The sequence below is a fragment of the Anoplopoma fimbria genome, chromosome 2 (assembly GCF_027596085.1).
Source record: "Anoplopoma fimbria isolate UVic2021 breed Golden Eagle Sablefish chromosome 2, Afim_UVic_2022, whole genome shotgun sequence".
In the NCBI taxonomy this organism is placed as follows: Eukaryota; Metazoa; Chordata; class Actinopteri; order Perciformes; family Anoplopomatidae; genus Anoplopoma; species Anoplopoma fimbria.
The window spans coordinates 10,266,730-10,286,966 of record NC_072450.1 but is presented as its reverse complement, the minus strand read 5'-3'; the positions used below and the strand labels follow the sequence as shown (position 1 = coordinate 10,286,966).

Below are 20,237 nucleotides of genomic sequence, written 5' to 3'. Positions count from 1 at the left end.
CAATAAAACCTGAAAAGTGTAAGTTATGTTTCAGCAAGTGATATGTATGCAGTACAACGAGGAAGCAATTATGTGCTAGTGGAGAAGGCAGCGCAGCCTATGGGGGAAACGTTGGGTAGCTGAATACTGTAACCACGGTGATTTGCAGCATGGAAATACTGGTTGTATGAGGTGTTGGTTTGGAGATCACATGATAGCGCGTGCTACGCCACGCCACGCCACAGCTCATAAACCTGACTATACATACAATGACAATGGATACCCTGCTTAAGGCGACTCACTCCTACACTAACAAGACACTGTATCAGATTCACCTCTCGCCTTGAGTGCACACACCCTGTGATGCAGCGCAATGTGCACCTGGCCACCTAGCCACACCTGCTGCACAGAACATGGCAATCACATGAATCAGTCAAGTCGGTAACAGCCAAACTAGTTTCCACAGAACTCACAAATTCTTGCTCAACCATCCAGGTGTGTTTGGGGTGTGAGAGAAAGACATAGAGAGAGAGAGAGAGAGAGAGAGAGAGAGAGAGAGAGAGAGAGAGAGAGAGAGAGAGAGAGAGTGTAAATGTAGAGATGCACAGAATGTGTGCAGGTGGGCCTTCGAGTGCAGTTCGTGGCCTCCTGGCATAGCTGTGACCTCTGTGAGGTGGGCTTACAGCTCCAGCCCTCCAGCTGGAGAAGTGATGACCTGAGAAGTGAACGAACAGAGAGAGACTCGTCCTCCTGTCCTTGTCTCCTGCCTGCCTGCCTGCTGCAGTGTGTCCTGACTGGGGGACATGCAGAGGTGGGATATCAGGCTGGATGACTCTGTGTCCTCCTCTAAATCACTGCTTGAAACTTCATTTCTTAGGAATTTTTGTTTATAACTTTCCTTACTAATTTTATTTTTTATACCAGCTATGTTTTTTTTTAATATATTGTATACATTATTTTATTTTCTTCTTCACCATGTATGTAATACAAATGTATACATGTTTATGTGTTGGAGTAACAGAAAACTGTCTATGCATGTAAAGATGGATGTGGGATTTTTACTTCCATGTGTGTTTGTATCATATCTTAATAAACTCTATTAATTTATAAATTATTAATGTGATTCTCAGAAGTTCACAAATTCAAACCAACAGTAAAGTGTATGAACTACATGATTTTCTCCTGCAGTTTAACATCAGAGTAAGAAAGTATTTTTAATGTATAGTACAATGTATATTCTGGTTAAACAAAATGAATAACTTGTTTTTATACTCTGGAGCAAAAGTGTGTCTCAACCAGACAGAGAGAGGCTGTCCCATCTGTGCCAGGGGGTCGCTTTACATGTCAAAACCTAAAGCCAGCTACCTCGGGCCTCTGTAGCAACATCCGACGCAGCCTGCTGTAAAATAAATGACGTTGTTAGCTGCAGTCTCGCAGGTGAAATGTGCTGCTGCTACAATTATTCTAATGCCAGCATGCCAGAATGCCAGTGCCACCAAATGCTGCTGTCAACCCAGGGGTTTAATTAGTTTGGCACGTGTGCCACTTATAATCACCTGCCATTACCAGTTCTGGCTGCATCTGCTTACACGTCTGTCAGTGCCGGAGCAGGCTGTGTATGTGTGTATAGGTTTGTGGGTGTGTTGGACAGTAGGTCGGTGGGTGTCTTTTTTGGCAACAGAACGCAGACATCATCATCCAATGTGAAATCTAGACACAAAGGGTTCATTGGTAAAGATCTCTACTATAGCATTATATATATTTACATACACATATTTATGGAGAGAGACAGAAATGAATTTTTGAGTGTGTATTCAAAGTAGCTGTCGATTACAGCCAGAACAATTGTGTTAGTGGTACAGACTTGTCAGCAGTCCGTCTGTACAGATGCATTGTGAAAGCAGAGGGGAGCAGGGCTTCGTAGTGTCAAACTGCATTGTGAATAGAGCTACACCTCAGGCTGAATACATCACATTGTGATTTCATGAGAGCTGGAAGAGGTGGAAGAAGGAAAAAAAACAAAAAACTTCAGGGCGGCTAGTGAATCTCGACCCAAAACATGAGAAATGGAAGTTAAAAGTGAATCGTTCACTCCCCCTGGCGTAGCAGTGGCTACCTCTGGGGCTGGGATAGGAGGAGAAAGAGGAGGAGGAGGTGGAGGAGGAGGAACAGGAGGAGAAGAGGAGCCCTCTGGCTCTCACAGTCATATGATGACTGAGCTCAATAGCTAAAAGATGGACCTCAGGCTGTGTATTTAGCTACCAGTTCATGAGCTCAAGTGTGTGTGTGCGTACAAGTGGTGCCATCGGTTTGTGTGTACTGCAGGTGTGTGTGCATCAGAACACATTCACACTTCCCCACTGACAAAACAGCGTCTCCGTTCTCTAGATTCACCTATGTCTGCCGCAACACAATAGCTCTAACTGTCCCTATTCTTTGCAGAAAGTTCCCATTTAACACTAAAACAAGGCTACAATATTGTGCCGCCTCAAAAACATCTGTCGGGGACTTGTGTGGCTACACTAATTACAAATATCTGCAGTAATCCGACGCCGATAAGAGAGTCATTACTCCACCAGACATTTATCACTATGGGATTGATGACCCATTTCAGAGGCAGCCTTTGTACACGGAAGTGAAATCGCTGATATCCCTTTTATCCTACATCGCCGCTGAAGCCATCCATTCGTCAGGAGGCAAGCTAGTTAGAATTGTAATTAACAGCTATGGACTTTGGCCCTAATAGAATTTTTGCAGGAAACTGCAGATTGACGTAGGAGGGAAAAAGGGGGGAAGTTATACTGTGTTTTTCTTTTCTTACTAATTGCCACTTGGGGTGGCTGTCTGTCGAGAAGAGCTGCTTTGCGCTCTGTCAAGAAAAGTGCCACAGCAGCACACTCCAGTTTCTCCAAATGCAGAATTTCTGAACATTTTGTAAATATGTAAGCATAGCCATTAAGAGATGCTTCCCATGCAATAATCTGTAAAAGACACAAACGCACACTCATAGGTCAAACATAAAATATGCACTTCCCTGCTCGAATACATAACTTATGGGGTTCCTTGTACTCTTTCTTCATTCTCAAACACGCTTGTACAGCCACCCACCCACCCACCCACACAGACACACATACGCAGAGTGGAGCAGCAGATGATCACAGTAGGTAAGGACTAAAGGTCTGGCCACCTGCCGGCCACGTCCCGTCTCTGTAGCGGTAATGAACACAGACAGCTTGGGGACCGCCCTGCGAGCTTGTCCCCCCTCCCAGTCTCTCTGCTTCAGGGGCAGAGCTGGGGGCCCTTGGGTGACAGCGACGCCAGAGATGTTCCACACACTGACAGGCAGGTCTTACCTGGCCAACCCTCTCGTGCACACTGGCCCAGCAACACACACAGGAACACGCACACGCACAAAGGGACAAATGTGGAGATACACAAAGACCCGCATGCGTGAGTGCGGTATATCCGTGCACACTGTAACTGTTCACATGTGTTCACGTACCTACGCATACGCACAGAACCGAAGAACACATACACACAAACGCTGACCCGGTGTAATTCCTCCAGCACACGGCTGGTGACAGGAGCAGCTGCGGCCGCTACGGCAGACAGATGAAATTTTCATAACTATCTCCTCCAACTTCCATCCTCACCTTCAGGATAATTTATGACCTGCCTGCCAGCCTTGAAGAGACAATATGCTTGATATGAAATGAAGTGTTCCAGCGGTGTAGGTTATAATTAACAGAGGAGGGGAGAAAGATGTGCATATAGAGAGGGGAAGGGGGTGGAGGTGTGTCTAGGAAGGGGGGCGCCCAGGTGTGGTGGTGGTGGTGGTAGATGAGGTGGAGAGAAAAGGGAAAGGACGGAGCATGTGGTGTGCATGCATGTATAATGTGCATGTGTGTGTGTTTAAACACGGCATACAGTTAATTCTGTGATATAGAAATTAGCGACATGAACCCAGCACAAAAATACCCTACCACCAAGTCGCTGTAGAAAATTTAAACAAAACACAATGTGAAGCTTTAAAAGCATCTGATGTGCAGATTGTTTGTTTACTGAAGCCCATGCATTCTGTCATGGTTCTACTTGCTCATCTAAATTGCTCACTTATCTTTCACACATAATTATTCACATGCACACTATTCCAGTGTAGAAATCCTAATTTGGTACCGTTTCAATTTGGTCCTCAAATGAGGACTGTAATCCCACCAAGAACCAACGGGATTTACTTGGGATCAAGTTTTTATTGAGCACACTGGCCCAAAATGGTAAGACCTTGCCGTTTGTTTCACATGCCTGCCACACATCCTAACCCAATCATGCTCTATCAGCTCTCTGGGATTTTGGGTTTGACCAGAAAGAATGTCCTGGTTTTCGTGTCTACCAGTAAAACAGGCCCAAACCCATACCCTCCCCTTCTCTCCTTACCACATTGTCTTTTCCAAACACAAACCTTGTTTCCATATTAAAAAAGGCAGCATTTAATGGGCAACTGTCTCTGCAACAAGTGTGTTTAAATGTCTGTGGGACTTTTAATGACATTTTTTAACTCTCTCTTTCTCCCTTTTCTGTGCCACATTGCATTGCCAAGCTCTTACTGTGCAATGCGTAATTATGAAATGACTGTTTCCATTAAAACCTGCGAGCAATTTAATGCAATTGTGACTCAGTCAAGGATAAGCAGAGAAAATCAACAAAGAGAGAGCGTGATACTGATCCCTGCCAGTTGTAAACCTTCCATTCCCACACATAACCACAAATCGAGAGAAAGCATGTACCTCGATGGCCAATTACTGACTTGTTTGAGAACAAGGCAAGACAGATATAAGTGAATATTTACACGGGTAGAACTTGTTTGTACAGTAAGTAGAAGGTAAAGAAATAGCATCGTCAGTCATCTTACTCCAGGTGAAATCCGGCAAGAACAAGACGTACTCTAGAGTACTTTCCAGCCTGGGAGCTATCTACGATGTGGGTACAACGGCTACGGCAACAGCAGCTGTGAGGTTCTGCTGAGGTCAGGACATGTCATGCATAACTGACTGATTGCTAAACAAGGGCGGGTGCATGAGAGAAGAATTCATAATTTACAATCAAGCACACACACAAACACACATCTCAAAGACACACAGGCCACAGGCGATCTCGCGGCACGCATGTAACCAGTCTAAGGGACCACACAGACATGTTTTAGATAAAGACAGACAAATTAGACGACAGCGTCTTAGGCTAACCACTGCGCTTGCACTAATTACAGGCTGGCCGGCGATGAAAGAGACAGATGACATGTACTTATTTGTTTTCTCCTCCAGCGCCCTGAACCAAGTAAACACAGTATGACGGCAAAAGTAGGTGGTACGAAAGCAAAACACGCAGATGAAGAACATGGTTGTTGGATGGGACTTCCACCCGCCACATGCAGGTGTGTGTCCACCATTGCAGTGAGCAAAACCCCTGAGGTAAAGAGAAACAATGGCGAAGGCAACGAAACTTCTGGCTGGCAACTCAAGCCAAGGAGAACTGACTGAACTTGCACTATCTCTTGCTCTTGCAAAACAAGAGCGCTGTGGGGGGGGTGATGTGGAGGCAAAATGTGGGGTTGCTTCCTGGGAGATCTGATTAACATGTCACCTCGGGTTGCAACCTAAATCACACAGGCCTGGTTGACAACGTGCCCGGACCGACCTGCTGCCAACCAGAACTTTGGTTTATGACGCCAGCCTGAACACCACCACCACCACCACCCTTGCTAATTAAACCTGCGTATTGACAGCTTGATGCCAGCTTCTCTTAATTTTACCGCACAAACCCTATTTCCCAAACTCTTGCACTCAATAACCTTTCAGATTCCTCATACTGAAAGAAAGTCACGAAAGGACACATTGCCCCCAACCCAATCACTCGTGCAATGGCAGCTGAACAGATGACGGCTTTGCTAGAAGTCTATGGGAACCTGTGTCCAGCAAACCCTTGAGTGTATAAAGAGAGTGAGTTGTTAATGGCGTGAGAGTAATCCCTGCAGTATGGGGTCTCCATTTCTAGGGCTTTAAAGAGGTCATTGGCCACATTAGACAAGGCTGGGGTCTGTCCATCTTTATTGTGGACACGACATTGACAATCTTTCCAACTCCCATCTGGGACAGGGGACCTCCATTGTCTTCTAACTCCCTGTCCCACCCCTAGTGCAGGATTCTGGGCAGGGTCTGTCAGCGGCATCACAAAAGAAATGTCACCCAACTGGAATAAAATGCCTGCCAACGATGGTCTCTCTCCTCCTTCTTCTCTTTCTCTATACGTCTCCACAGGGGTGCAACTGGTAGCTGACATCACTAGTGGGGTCATCCCCGGCTGGGCACAGCTTCAACGTCGGGTCTCGGACCCCGGTGACCCTTGGTTTTGATGACAGACTGGGCCTTTTGTGAAGCATCGCCCTGTCCAGGTGAGGACAAGAGAGGATGACAATGGCAGGAAACATAAAGCCGACGGAGGCTGGGAGACGGCCCTACAGGTCACGGGTCAAGCTGGACAGCTGAGTGATGAGTGCAGCTGTGGACACGTGGACCTCCTTCTCTGTCCTTTAGCCCTGCTTGCCATGTCAGCTGATGTTGCCTTTGTCCCGGGATAAAGACCTCACTAACTCTCAACAAGTTGGGGAAAAGTAATAAACACAGGCGACAGATGTACTACGCCACAGATTCTGAGTGTACAGCTATTATAGTGACACCCTAACCTCAGTGGTAGGGTCAACTCGTTCAAAGGGTGACTTAAAATGAATTAGACAATAGAAAGACATTTGCCTATGATAAAAAAAGAATTCAATGGATGTCATTTTAATTAGAACATTTCAGTTCTTAAAATAGTCCAAAATAAACTAAAAATAAAATAAATTGAATGCTCTTTAACTGTAATAACCATTGCATTAATGAGAGAATTAAAAAAAAATCCTTGCATAGAGCGAAAAATGCCCTTACATAAGTTTAGCTGTGCTGTCCATTACCAAAGACGATTTCTCCAACAGGATACAGATGAATATGATGTTCCCTGGCTGCCACTGCTGCAGAATTAGCTTCCCATCTTTTTTGTCGCTTGGTATCAACCAAAAATGTAGAAACAAATTAAATAAAAAATGAAACTATTTTGAACCTTGTGTTGTATTGCCACGAAAGCCTACTAAACAAAAAACACCTAAATGTCTCCAAACTACAGCGATTCACGCATCCTGAGCTGTCCAACTGTTTCGGATGCCAAAGGTCAGCGGCTGCCTGCTCTCCTACGGGCCCACACTAAGAGATGGGAGGACAGGGTTTTGCCAAGTCATGCACAAACCTTGCTCTGGGTCATAAACACCTCCGCCTGTCTCCCCTCTTCTTTTCTCCTCCACAGAGGTGAGGTGGGTCTGCACTCTGTTAATCTTTCACTACAAGGCCTGCTTGCTTTTACACTGGCCCCGCTGGAGAACAGAGGCGGGGAATGAAAGAGGGGTAGTAAAGGACGAGCGTGGATAAAAGAGCAGGAAGAAAAAGCCATAGAGAGGGCCAGATGGGCACCTTCACAGTCCATTTATCAAACCCAATGTGGCCCGCCCACCCCCTCCCCGCTGCTCTCATGTCCTAAACCCCCATGTAATTCTGTAATGATTTTCATTATCATATAATGACCTTACAAAGCCTACAGCAGTTTGCATGGTCAGTACAAAACTCGCAGCTGTTCCCTTCGGTGTTTGCTCGCCGGCTGTGACAAACCTCTTTTATGTTTTTTTCTGTTGGTCAGAGCGTTGACCTCTAGGCACTGGAAGGTCAGCATGAGGTCACCTCTTCAAGGAGGTTCAAAGCTAGCCATGCTGTAATCAGACATGTTCAAGATAGCATCCAATCGTATATCTACTGTAAGTAAGTTCAAATGTAGCACTTTTGAAAACGAAATACGAAATATTGGATCTTGTGTGTGCATATTTCCAGTGTGTCAGACAGTGTATTCTTCTTTGCCCGTATTTGTATAGATGTTAAACAAAAACCTAACAACTCCAGTATCAAATGTTTTGTATCTCTATATTACTGGTATCCTTGAGATGTGCCATTTCCTATCCTAATATGTTCCCCGGAGGTTGTGCCTTGCTCGTCAATCTGCACTTCCTGTGTGGCATACTCAGCTGCTCTCCTACAGTACAGTCCCCCACCCACATAATAATCCATCTATTTCTAGGGCACTCACGGGGCATTTACCAAAGGGACACGGAGGGCAGCATCTATCAAAGAATTCACCATGTGCATCGGGAAAACCCAGTTACCAGAGGGGCTCATAAGAATAAAAAAGCTCTCATAACTTCGTTGGCTCAGAGTGAATGAATGGACTGCTTCTGCGAGCGGGGCAAGCTGAGGCATCACTCACTCTGAGTGCCTATAAGTCACTCATGAAGAACCACTGGTCACCAGGTCCAATTTCTCTTTCTTTGCTTCTCGGTAGTGCTAAAAATGCCCCGGAGGCAGAAAACGGCAGCGAGCAGGTCCACGTTGCAGCGCACAGAGTGCTGCTTTAACTGGTGTTTAAGAAACAAAAGTCAGCGAGAAACTTAATCAATCAGTGCTGGTTGTTTATGTTTATGTGCCTCTAGCAAGAGCCATCAATCATCCGTTGTTTTTTTTTTTGTTTTTTTTTCCCGTCCTTTTGGAAAAATTATGCACTGAATGAAAACTATGGAAACAAAAGGCAGCATTATGATGAAAGCCTGCCTGTTGCATATTGTGTGGAAACATAATTTGGACAACCAATATAAAGAAAGCAGCTAAAAGAATCAGCTAATTAATTTCAAAAGTTTTCTTGTGGTGAGTACTTTTTAAGGAAATAGATGAAGATTAAAATACATCTGACTGAAGTGAACCAATTCCCTTACTGTGTGTCTGATGATATACTGTATCTGTAATTAAAAACATGCATAAAGAAATACAAACTTTTCCTTGTTTCCAGCATCTTGAATCTCTAATCAGTACCAGTGCGTCCCACTTAACATTGCACATAGCCATGTGTTTAGTTTTGCTTAAATGAGATCTGTTGACAGCCACTTGACAGGATGACCCCTGGCTTTTTTTTGTAAGTGGGGGGGGGGTTAAGGATAGACATTTAATGTGCGTAAAGGGGGAGAGGTATCAGGAGCAGCTGGAGTTCAAACACATTGTGTGGGACTCTTGCCCTCCTCCAGAACTAATCTAATCAGTCTTTCACTGCTGATAGAGTAAACGTCTGTCTGCCCCGACGACAAGGACGGAGCATTTCCTGTCCTGGTCTGTGATACTGGTTGTCAGGATCTTAGGGTGGGCTGGGCCAAGTCTAGGGGTTAGACATGGTTAAAAGGTGGTAACGTTGCATTGTGGGTGGTGGTGGGGAAACCGGGGATGGCGGGGGACAGCGATGATGTTAGGGTTTGGGGGGTGGGTGTGGTGACATGGTTCCTAGCTTTCAGCACCTGCAGCTGGAATGCACTATCAGAGCGGGCCCTACATCAGAGTTGTGAGGCGGTGGGCGTCGACACAGCAAGGCAAGGTGTGTGGAAACAGCCTGTTTACAAGGCTCATCTGGATGGGGCATAGCTAAGGGTCAACTAAGGGGGACAACTCAAAACAGAGGGGCGCCATGAGGAAAGCAACACTGCAGGAAGCTGACATACATCTATCAGGAGAAAAAGATGTTGCTGTCAGGAATTTCTAGTCTGAGGATACTGCCCCTGGCACTTTTGCTTTCTTTAGGCTCTGGATCATGTCTAGTCCAAAGTTTGTGTGTATATGCGTGTGTTAGTGTGTGTGACACTGAGGTCAAAACCATTGATAGAGACAATAAGCAGTGAAACATGTGTGAATGCAGATCTAGTGTATACATGCATGCCAGTGTTTGTGTGTGTCCTGGCTAGTGCAGAGGGGGAGAGTGACTGAGAGAATGAACAGCTAAAATAACATTGTTGTGTGTGTGTGTGTGTGTGTGTGTGTGTGTGTGTGTGTGTGTGTGTGTGTGTGTGTGTGTGTGTCTGTGTGAGGCCCTTCTTTATCTGAATGAATGGCCAGTGTTCTAATCCGTGCGCTCACTGCCCTTATCTGGGAGGAAGGAAGTGACTGGGCTTATCCAAGACACACGTGCCGTTGTGATAGCTGTGATAGCTGCCAGGCCCAAGGACAACAAACAAACAGCAACTACACCACACTGCATACATATCTGTGGAATTCACATCGCCTCTGGATGAAAGCAGGAACCAACGGTGATGATTCATGATTGTTTGCTTCAAGATGTGATCACAATGGATCACATCATGATCAACAAGTCCCCACTGTGAGGCTTGCGCTTGCTATCATGTCAATAGCTCTTGTTGTGACCTCCACTTTTGTGTCGTTGTGTGCCTCAAAGTTTTTTCAAATTTTCAGATTCACTAAATATTAGCCTCTGTTGCCCATTGGTAATGATGCTCATGTGTATTCACATCCTGGGTGTTGACCCTTGACAGCAAGTGTTTCGCATGTGTTATTTATTGTTTGTGAGCCTGTTGTAGGCCCATAGTTTCAGTTAGTTTCATTAACTGAGAGAGTTCAACATACATTTTTAACTATTAAGCAGAATAGCTCTCTTCCAAAATGAGTTTGGAGTGATTTTTCGTGTGATTTGTGTGTGATGGTGTTCCCATTCCAAATATGAGACAGTGCTCCTGCTTCATAGAGTGTCCTGCTTTACCTGTCTCACACATCTGTCAGAGATGTATTTTTCGAGGACCAACGGCAAGAACAAAGTTGGTGGTACATTGTGTTACCTGTCTCTCCATGTCTGTCTTTGCTGGTGTCTGTCTGTCAAGGCAGACAGCAGGGTTTCTGCCATCTCCCTCCTTCCTTCTCCTCCCTGACCCTCCTCCTCCTCCACCGTATCCAGGAAGAGCATAGTCTGAAAAAGCAAAGAGCAAAATAGCTTTATCAGATGGACCTAAATGAGGAGATGTGTGAACAAAGCTATGACATTGAACATCTGGGAGAAGAAACACCATTCCAAAAAAACTCAACCCTTCATTTACTGTAGTTTCTGTTTTCAATACAGAAAATGTTCTTCATAAAACAGAAACTATGATAACATCGGTAGGTTTACCACCCTATACATCCTTTAGTTAGTAAACTATTTGGTTCTATTTGAATTCCCCTAAATATTAAACTACATGGAATTGAGTGGAAAGACTACCTGAAGCAATTCTCTCCATCATTGATCTTCCTCAGTTCAGAAATGACGCAGCTCTGAGCCAAAAACTCCATTATAACGTCCCTGGGACGGCGACATACAGTAAGTCTAGTATAAAGTCAGTTTCACATCAGAGGATGGGCAAATTACACCCAATATTAGAGTGTGAGTCAATTAATCACGTCCTGCACAGCACAGTGTAATGTGTGAGTATCCCCCTGTTGAACATGAATTACAGGCCAGCTTAAAGTGTGACGTGGCACATCAGTGCTAATCTGAAACATCCTGGCAAACCTTCGCCTCCAAGTCCTCCGCAGCCTCTAAGCTGGTTGAGAGGGAGTCAAATGAAAAAGGATCTGGCAGCCCAAATTAAATGCAGTGCTGTCAGCCACACTCAAATCCCTCTTTCTCCCTCTTCTTCTCTACCCTTCACAGACTCTCTCCCTCTTTGAATATCCTTAAATGTCTCCCCCTCCTCCTGCTCCCGGCCTCTGAGGAGTGATGGATCTGTAACTCTGACTGACTCTGACGCCTTGTTAAGAACAGTCTCTCCTTGTCACATCCGCCAGTAAAGCACGTTCATTTCTTCCCATTAACAGTCACTCGCCTCCACAGTCATCCAACCCCTCTTTTCAAAAAAGCCCACAATGTGAGGGAACCTTCATTTCTTCTTGACTCCCTCTTTTTTAATCCATTTCTGACAATCCACCTGTCTGTCTTAATTCATGTGAAGATGGGTTTGATTGTGTGTGATGGGTTTGATTGTGGTGTGTGTGTGTGTGTGTGTGTGTGTGTGTGTGTGTGTGTGTGTGTATTTCCGAGGGAAAGGAGTATGCTTTGCAGCAAAGTAATATGCTTACTTCCTCCACACCACACAGGATGGGTGTCAAAACATGCAGCGGTGTGTGACTGATTACACCTGACTTGGAGGAGACACCGAAGATTACGGTGACCAGGAGGAAGCGGGGCCGGCTGTACCTATGGAAATTGTACTTTTCAGTTTGGATCAAACCCCATCTTCCTGGGATGAGTGTCAGGGCAGGAAAGTGCCAGAAAGTGCATTCTGACTGTCTCACCATCTCAGCTAGTTGACAGCACATAGCCATGCTAGCTGAGTAGCACAGTTCCAATGCATCAAGGACAGCGCTGATGAGCAACTGATTTGTAGTTGATCTGAAACCTGCTCTGACATAGTACTGAACTTGCTATGGCTCTTCCCAAAGCTGACCTGGGAACAGAATGATTAGCAGAAAAAGAGAAAATCTTCTTATTCTAACCGTGCTAAAACAAAATAAGATATAGCCGATAAAAGCCACATAATTCACAAACTGTTAAAGGAGCTTAATTCGAAATTTTGATAATTAATAAAGCAGCAAACAACCATTTGTGATGTAAAGATACAGTAATGGCTACCTCAGCAGAGAATAAAGTTGCCTTTCCTCTCTCTGTGTATTGTAATCCAAGATTTTCTGTGCTTTGTTTACATAGCTGGGCCGGCTGCGCGTGCATTTAAGTGCATGTGAGTCTCTCTGTTGTGCCCCATTGGCCAGCTACTGGACGCCGATCTGCACTGCACTCATATGGCGGCTAACGCTGATACCACGGTGCCAACCTGACGGTTCCCCCTAAGGGTAACAATGTTCGCTCTGTCACTACTTTTGCCATCGTTTGATTTGTTTGTGCTGTTAGCACCGTTAGCTGCTAGACGCCCGCTCACCAGTCTCCATGTTAAGTGCTGTGTGGAGGCAATAGATATGTTTTGAACTCCGTATTGAGCACCTTTAAACTGAGTCCAACATATTTGATGGACAAAAGCTTTTTGTCCCATCTGACGGACAGATGTAAAAAATAACACCTGCCACCTTCATTAAACACGTTAAACACACCGGTGACAACTTCTGCTCTTCTGCTGTGTTTTTAGTGTATTTGAAAACCTCTCTTTATGTTTGTGCTCAGCTAGTTTTTGTGAGTATAGGTGTGCCTATGATAATGTCAATGTGTGTTACGAAGCCTCAAATTAATTACATTTGTGCACGTGTGTTTGCGTGCCACAATGTGTGTGCCTATGGTATTGTTTTTAGAAGACCCGGTGCTGAGAGAGGCCTTCAGGTTTAGCCACAGGCTGATCCTGAGGCCATTTAGACACCCCACTGGTTGTTTACTGGCCGAGCCCTGCCTCAGTCGGCCACGGCAAGACCACAGCCCTTTATCTCCGGGCTTGTGTTAGCACTAATCATCCCCCTCTTTCCTTCTATTTACCCCATGATGACAGTAGCTATCCTCAGCCTCCACCTCCCGAAGCCTGACGCTGACCACAGATGTCCCCCTGACCCAGGCCACATCCTGGGGTGAACAAGAGGACAAGGAGGATCTGGGTACCTCCATCCCTGGTCCCCAGATCCCAAACTCAACCCTGTCCATACCCAAACAGATAGGCATAAACATTTCCGGCCCCGTGCAGAAGCAGGGTTGGTAAACAAACATGCAGTCGGGCTGAGGTGATATTGTGGTTGAAGGGGATCTGGAGTGATGATAGCGTTCCGAGCGAAGGCTGGCTGGAGGGCAGCCTGGGGCGGCTCACTAACACCTCGAGCCAGGACTGTATCTTAACACCAACAAGCATATGTCTATTCCATCACATAACAACGTGTCACTCATTCTACACAGAATAATACAATGGGAAGATTGTTTGTTGCTACACATGTGCAATATGGTGTACATCCCTTAAAAACTTCTCAAGAATTGTAGGTCACGTAATAGCTCAAAAGGTAGGAAAGGTTGAAAAAAGATGCATGCAGAGCTGGAGGTTTATACAGCATAAAACAGAGCTACTAGCTCGAGGGACTGTTAACACCCCATGAAATGTCTTAGCTGACTATAGACCAGGACGTTCAGGGGACCCAGAGCCCTCTTTAGCTCACTGGCACTCTCTTATATAGGAAACTTTTTATACCGGCAGGTCATAAACGCTTCAAAATCTTCAAATTGACTTCCCCTTTTAACTATTTTACCAGACATGGGTGATTTGTACACCAGAACATACAATCCAAATTATGGGTGGTTACCTAAAATGTAGGTGGTTGATGAGATCACCAGTACATTCCCTTTACATGTTTTGGCTGGGGGCTGGTGTTAACTAGCCGCCATGGTGCCACCCCTCCTAAGTGCACCTCTGTCTGTCAGACCGGCACCCAGCAACAGGCTAGTAGATCTGCCTGTATCCCTGTGTGCCAACAATCATTCATTTTTTTAGATCTACGGGACATATATATTAGTAATGTGTTGTGTTCACACGGTGTCGTGTGTTGAGAAGGGACCTATATTAACTCTTTACACAGCCAAACGCCATGTTTGGAACAGCTCGCTCTCCGTCGCTCACTACAGGACATTCAAGAACAGATAAAGAGAGACCAGAGAGGCCGCAAAACTATAGGACATATTTATTGGTCTTTTCTCGACACACATTGATTTGATCGACCTCACACTTGGCAGGTGTATGGCTCAGGACCCAAGGAAGCACAGTGTCGACAATGAAGTTGTTTGGATGAGCAGCAATAAGGGAGGCTTAACAATCAGCCCATTCCAAACGGGCATGTTTGTAATGATAATTGCCAGAAAGTGGGTTAACTCTTCAGCAGGGCATTGGCCTGGTCAGCAGGACCTGTGATTGTGGGCAACAGATCCAAGATGGAAAACCAGATTTTCAGACCCTTGCAATAACTTCAGGTTTGTAAAATTAAATTACAGTTACCAGTTCTGCCTTTTACTGTACTTCCTCCTTAACTTGACTTCCTATTGCTCACCAAAATGGCTCACAAATCAACAAGGTATCCCGAGCGTTAAGGTTTAACCCTTTTCTCCAAGTCTTCAGACACTCCACTCAGTTCTTCCACAGTTTGAGCTCAGCTGCTCTGACATCTGATTTCATAGGCCTTAGGAGTGGGAGTTTGGCAGACTCCATCTCCCTCTCCCCTCTAATACGAGAAACCAATATCACTTTGACCGCTGCTGGAAAAAGGCATCAGGCACCTTGCTCGGGGTAATGGATAGCTTCTGCTCACTGATATAAACAACTTGGGAGCTGTGATCCTGCCAGGACCAGTTCTAGTCTGGACAAGGGATCTGTGTGTTTTTGCTGCATGCCTCTGTCGAGTTACTTTGCTCTTGGGGGGGACTCTCCACCGGTGGAAAAATTATATTAGCCCAGGAAGAAATAAGCCCAGACCACATTCACTTCTCTGTGACATCACACTTGAAGTCATAAAAAGTGTGTGCGTGCCTGTATGTGTGCGATTATTTTCCTGCCGTCTGGCCGCTGTCACATGATTACAGATGGTTCAAAATTGAGGCATATCTGAAATTAAATTTGTTCAGTTTCCATTACGTAAGATTGGTTGATAAACACACAGGTGTGTGTGTGTGTGTGTGTGTGTGTGTGTGTGTGTGTGTGTGTGTGTGTGTGTGTGTGTGTCTGTGTGTGTGTGTGTGTGTGTGTGTGTGTGTATGTGTGTAGGGGCAGGTTGAAGGGTGTCAACATTGCTGGTCAGGGTTGTCTTCCAGATCTTGAAGCTCCACAACCTTTGATATTATCAAAGAGGAAAGAGGAAAGAAAATGAGGAAAGCCAGTTCTATAAAAATGTTCTCCCAAAGACAATTCTAGAGAGTCTTTTCTTTGTATGTGCATATGTTTGTCTCTTGAATTATCTGTGCAACTTTGAGCAGTTCTCACAACTGAAACTTGCAGAGTACTGACTTTCAAAAAGGTTTGTTGCACTAGGAACTTTGCAGTTACTCCAAATAAATCATTATAACATGCAAGACATTTTAAAAGGCCACAATATGTCCACAATATTTTATACATGTGTTAAGTTGAGTGCAATCAAATACTACTGTTCTACTTTTATGACGCCTATAATGTTCAGTTTTTGTTGTCCCTCTCAAAGAGGTGTAAATAAATCAAAGGTTTTAGAATTGAGGTCACAGTGACGGTGTTGTACTGGATTTGATTATAGGATTTAATGAATAATAAATTTAACTGTGATCTCAGGAATAAAGTTATAATTGAATTTACTAATTTTTGACGATGCCACCAAAAACTGAACTTTAAGAATTTCGTAAAGATAGATATTATGGCATGGCTGTTTTATTGGATTGCACTAAATTGTACAGGTTTACCCCAAAAGTGGCCACTGAGTGCACACTCATAAGTACTCATACGTACTCATACTTACGCCATAGGTGATGAGTGCTGAAACCGATCCCTAAAATGATAATGCATAATCCATAATCCACAATTTGTAATTTTCTTTTAAAATACTTAATTTATTCAAAGTCTATTTGGATGTTTCTACTATAAAACAACATACGTCAAATTCATTATAGGGGCATTTAGAGTTCCCTAATTTTACTCTGTGCGTGTTAATGTGTTCTCACAATCTCCTAGGTGATAGTAACCAACACCCTTCTGTCAGATTGACCCTTGCAAGGTCGCGGGCACCATCAATTATGTCAGCCAGTAAAATGGGCTTTGCTCCACACAGCAGATTATATGGAGTGTAAAACATTAGAAAAATGTGTCTGAAACACAAGAGCAGCATGTTTGAAGTGACAATGGGTTAGGGGCGGGGGGAAGAGACTCCCAAAAAGGAAAGACCCCTGACAAGTGATTTTGTTTGAAGGCATTGTAACACACTCAAGTGGGCAGGGACGCTTTCAATGGCCCCAACGGCACTCCATCTTCTGGGCAGAATACAGGCGGGATGGAAGGACATATGCTTTCCACAGGGACAAATGAAGCAGAACTCATGTTTTTTTCTGGTGCACCCTTTTGGTGGCAAGAAGAAAAGGCAAATCTGTTGTTGGGTTGTCGTCCAATGGGCTCACAAATATCACATAAAAATTCACCAGACTGGTTCTTGCAAGGCTTTTGTCTCTGCTTCATGATAAGGAGTGGGGATCCAGTTGGCCTTAATGGCTAAACCACATAGTTCTTGGTCTGAATGAGCTGTCCAGCAGGCTTGGACAGGATGCACGCACGCACACACACACACACACGCACACGCACACACACACTCACACACACACACACTCACACACTCACACACTCACACCCACGCAAACTCCTCACTGGCCTGGCAAGAATGCGTCATCCATCCATCACAAGAAAGCTTTGAGAGGCGCTTTGACTAATTCCGGACAATGAAGACAGAGCTGGACAGAGATGTTTGCGATGAGCGTGACACTCAAGCACCTTCTGCTCTCTTAAAACCCTTTTACTCTCTTTCACTATATGAAAGCTGAGTCTAGATTCTAGCTAGATAGCAGATTGTGATCAGCACCTCACTCTCCTGCCAGTAAAAAGCTTTTTGCTGACTGGGGCCAAAGCCAGCCTTTTTCTAAGCCCTGGAGTTACAGTGTAACACACACTGCACCATACTTCGGGTTTTTGAAAATGCTAAACCAATAAAAAAGGGTTTCCATCCATCTAGACACGCTCGCACACAGGTTGTCTTGTTTTGTTTTTTGTAACTAATGTCTGCAGGGGCTGAAATGTGCCGCTAACAAAGTTTTGATTGACTACAAGAAGTCTGAAGCGTAGTGATTGTTCAATTTTTGCAACTTGCTGAAAATGTTGGAGCAAAACTAAACACGCCCTCTTACATGTCTGGTCTGACATCAATTGGGAATTACCCATAGTACAGTGAAAAAGACCAGAACCGATTAGGATCTGCTGGACGCCTACCATAAAAATCTTTTTAACTTTATTAAAGCCTATTAAGTTTATGTAGTATCAGCAATAAACAAACCTTGGTTTTACAGATAAAATTGGATTTGCATGAGATGAGCCAACATTGTTAAAGGGACAGTTCACCCAAAAATCTAAAGAATATATATATTTTTCCCAGTTACCTGTTGTGCTATTTATCAATCTAGATGATAACTGCTTACAACAAGTTCTGTGGATTATACAGACTGAGTGTTTCAAATGTAATTTTGTTGTTTTGGGCATTTTGAGCCCCTTTAAATCAAGTGCCATTTAGAAGGCAGACATCTCTTCGTCCGCTATCTCCAAAACTAAGCAACTCCCACCCAAAAAATCTAGATTCATAAATAGCGTTACGGACAAGAGGAAAAATATGCATTTAGGAGTTTGAGGGGGGACTGTCCCTTTAATACCAGTTTCATTTGTTTGTGATTTTATTCTGTATTTCAATTAATCTCTCAATAAAAAACTTAACATTTGTGGTATTATTTTCAGTTGCGTCATTCTACCTCAACTCCTAGTATTGATAATTCAAAGCTCTATACATTATTTGACAAAAAACAGAAGTGTGTTTAATCCGCTGCTTCCCTTGCCTTAAACAATTCTCACCACACGATGCGGCTATCCAGTAATAGACAATGGCACACACAATGAAGCAGTTACATATAACTGGATTATGGACTCACATACTCTATAAGACACTGTCTACTTCAATCTAGCTAAGAAGTCACAGACACACTCGGTTTTTCTTTTATTTAATGCTGTATGTTCAACACAGACCTCAAATGCTCTAAAAAAAACCCGTTACTGTGGAGTATATTGATCTAACTAATTAAAATAAATTAAAAGAGAATACATGAAATCATGTACCTAATTATTGCAATTAATCAAAAATCCATGTTACTTTGTGTTTTGACAGCATTGAAGCTGTCGAGTTCGAACAATTTTTCATGACATTTATGTCATCATTTGTACTCCAGGTTTAAACTTTCGAAAAAAATAGACCCTAATTATAATGCTGTTCAACTGCCAACTCTTGCTGTAAGTGTTGAGTGTTGAAACTTGTCAGTATTTGAACAAATCCCCTCAAGACTTTTCTATCAATGTGTACTTTCAAATGCATTATCATACTAAAAAGAAATAATCTTACTTTCTTTTTCAATTCACAGTACTGAAAGGAACCAAAACTACTGGCCACAGGGACGAAAAGGAAAATATATTTAAAGAAACTCATTGTACTCGAAATTAGCAGCAGCACTATTGAGAATACATACAATGTATGCGTATGCACGAAAACTGATGTGGTCCTTTAAATGTAAAGAATTAATTTCAAAGCTTTTTAACATATGTGTTGCTACTGGCTATCTGCTGGTTATCTCTTCTGCTTATAGGGATGTCACAATATATCGGTTATGACGACAATGATAATCATAATGAAATGTTGATAATATGTTCATAATATACATGATAATATTGTGTAAATAATCTAGCACCTCTAAAATCATTTTGTATATACAGTTATGGCTACAGACTCTTTCTCCACCTTTCTACACTCATATTTTGAGTATAATTCATTTGCACACAAAAAAGAGATTTAATGCACAATAAACAAATACCTTGAGTACTACTACTCATTATTATAAAATGATTATGCTAGAGTTACTAAAGTGTTTGTAAATACACCTGTTTTTACACAGTGTACTGGCCCGCACTATTGTGTTATTTGTGTATGTGTATGTGTGAAGGCTTCCCACCAAGGGAGGCTGATGAGAGCAGCTAAAGGGTGTTTATGAGACTGTTAGCCAGGAGAGGATGCTGCCCTGCAGCTCTCGCCCAAATAAAAGAGCCATTTATTACATCCAACATGACCCTCTCATTACACACAAATAGGAATTAATGAGCGCTATATCGGGCGCTCCCAGCGGTGCGAGGCGGGGCCCGCTAAAGGACTAGCGTTAATTACATTGTCCTACATCTCACCCATTTAACACCACCCATCAGATCGCTCTATCTGCGCGGGGAAGGATACGACCGTGGAAGAGATGCGCTACCTGGAAGGATGGCCGCTCTCTGCTTCACCAGTGTGGTAGAGCTCGACAATGACTTCGATATTTGTGTTTCCTTGCTTTCTGCTACTGCTATCTGATATTACCTGTCCTCTGAGGGCATATATGTGACTCATGAGTACAAAGAAATGTTTTTTCTTTGGTCATTTCCAATTAAACTACTCTAAATAAACATAAAAATATATCATACTGTATCTTGGTGGGGTTTCTCCTTTTTTTCATGA

The 20,237-nt window shown here is 43.7% G+C and overlaps 1 protein-coding gene across 1 annotated transcript in view; it reads right to left on the bottom strand.

The window, feature by feature from the left end:
• fto (FTO alpha-ketoglutarate dependent dioxygenase) overlaps positions 1-20,237 on the bottom strand; it is a 117,466-nt gene that overhangs the window by 52,502 nt on the left and 44,727 nt on the right. The window contains 1 exon segment of the mRNA XM_054613701.1: positions 10,772-10,899. Coding sequence (XP_054469676.1) covers positions 10,772-10,899 — 128 coding nt within the window.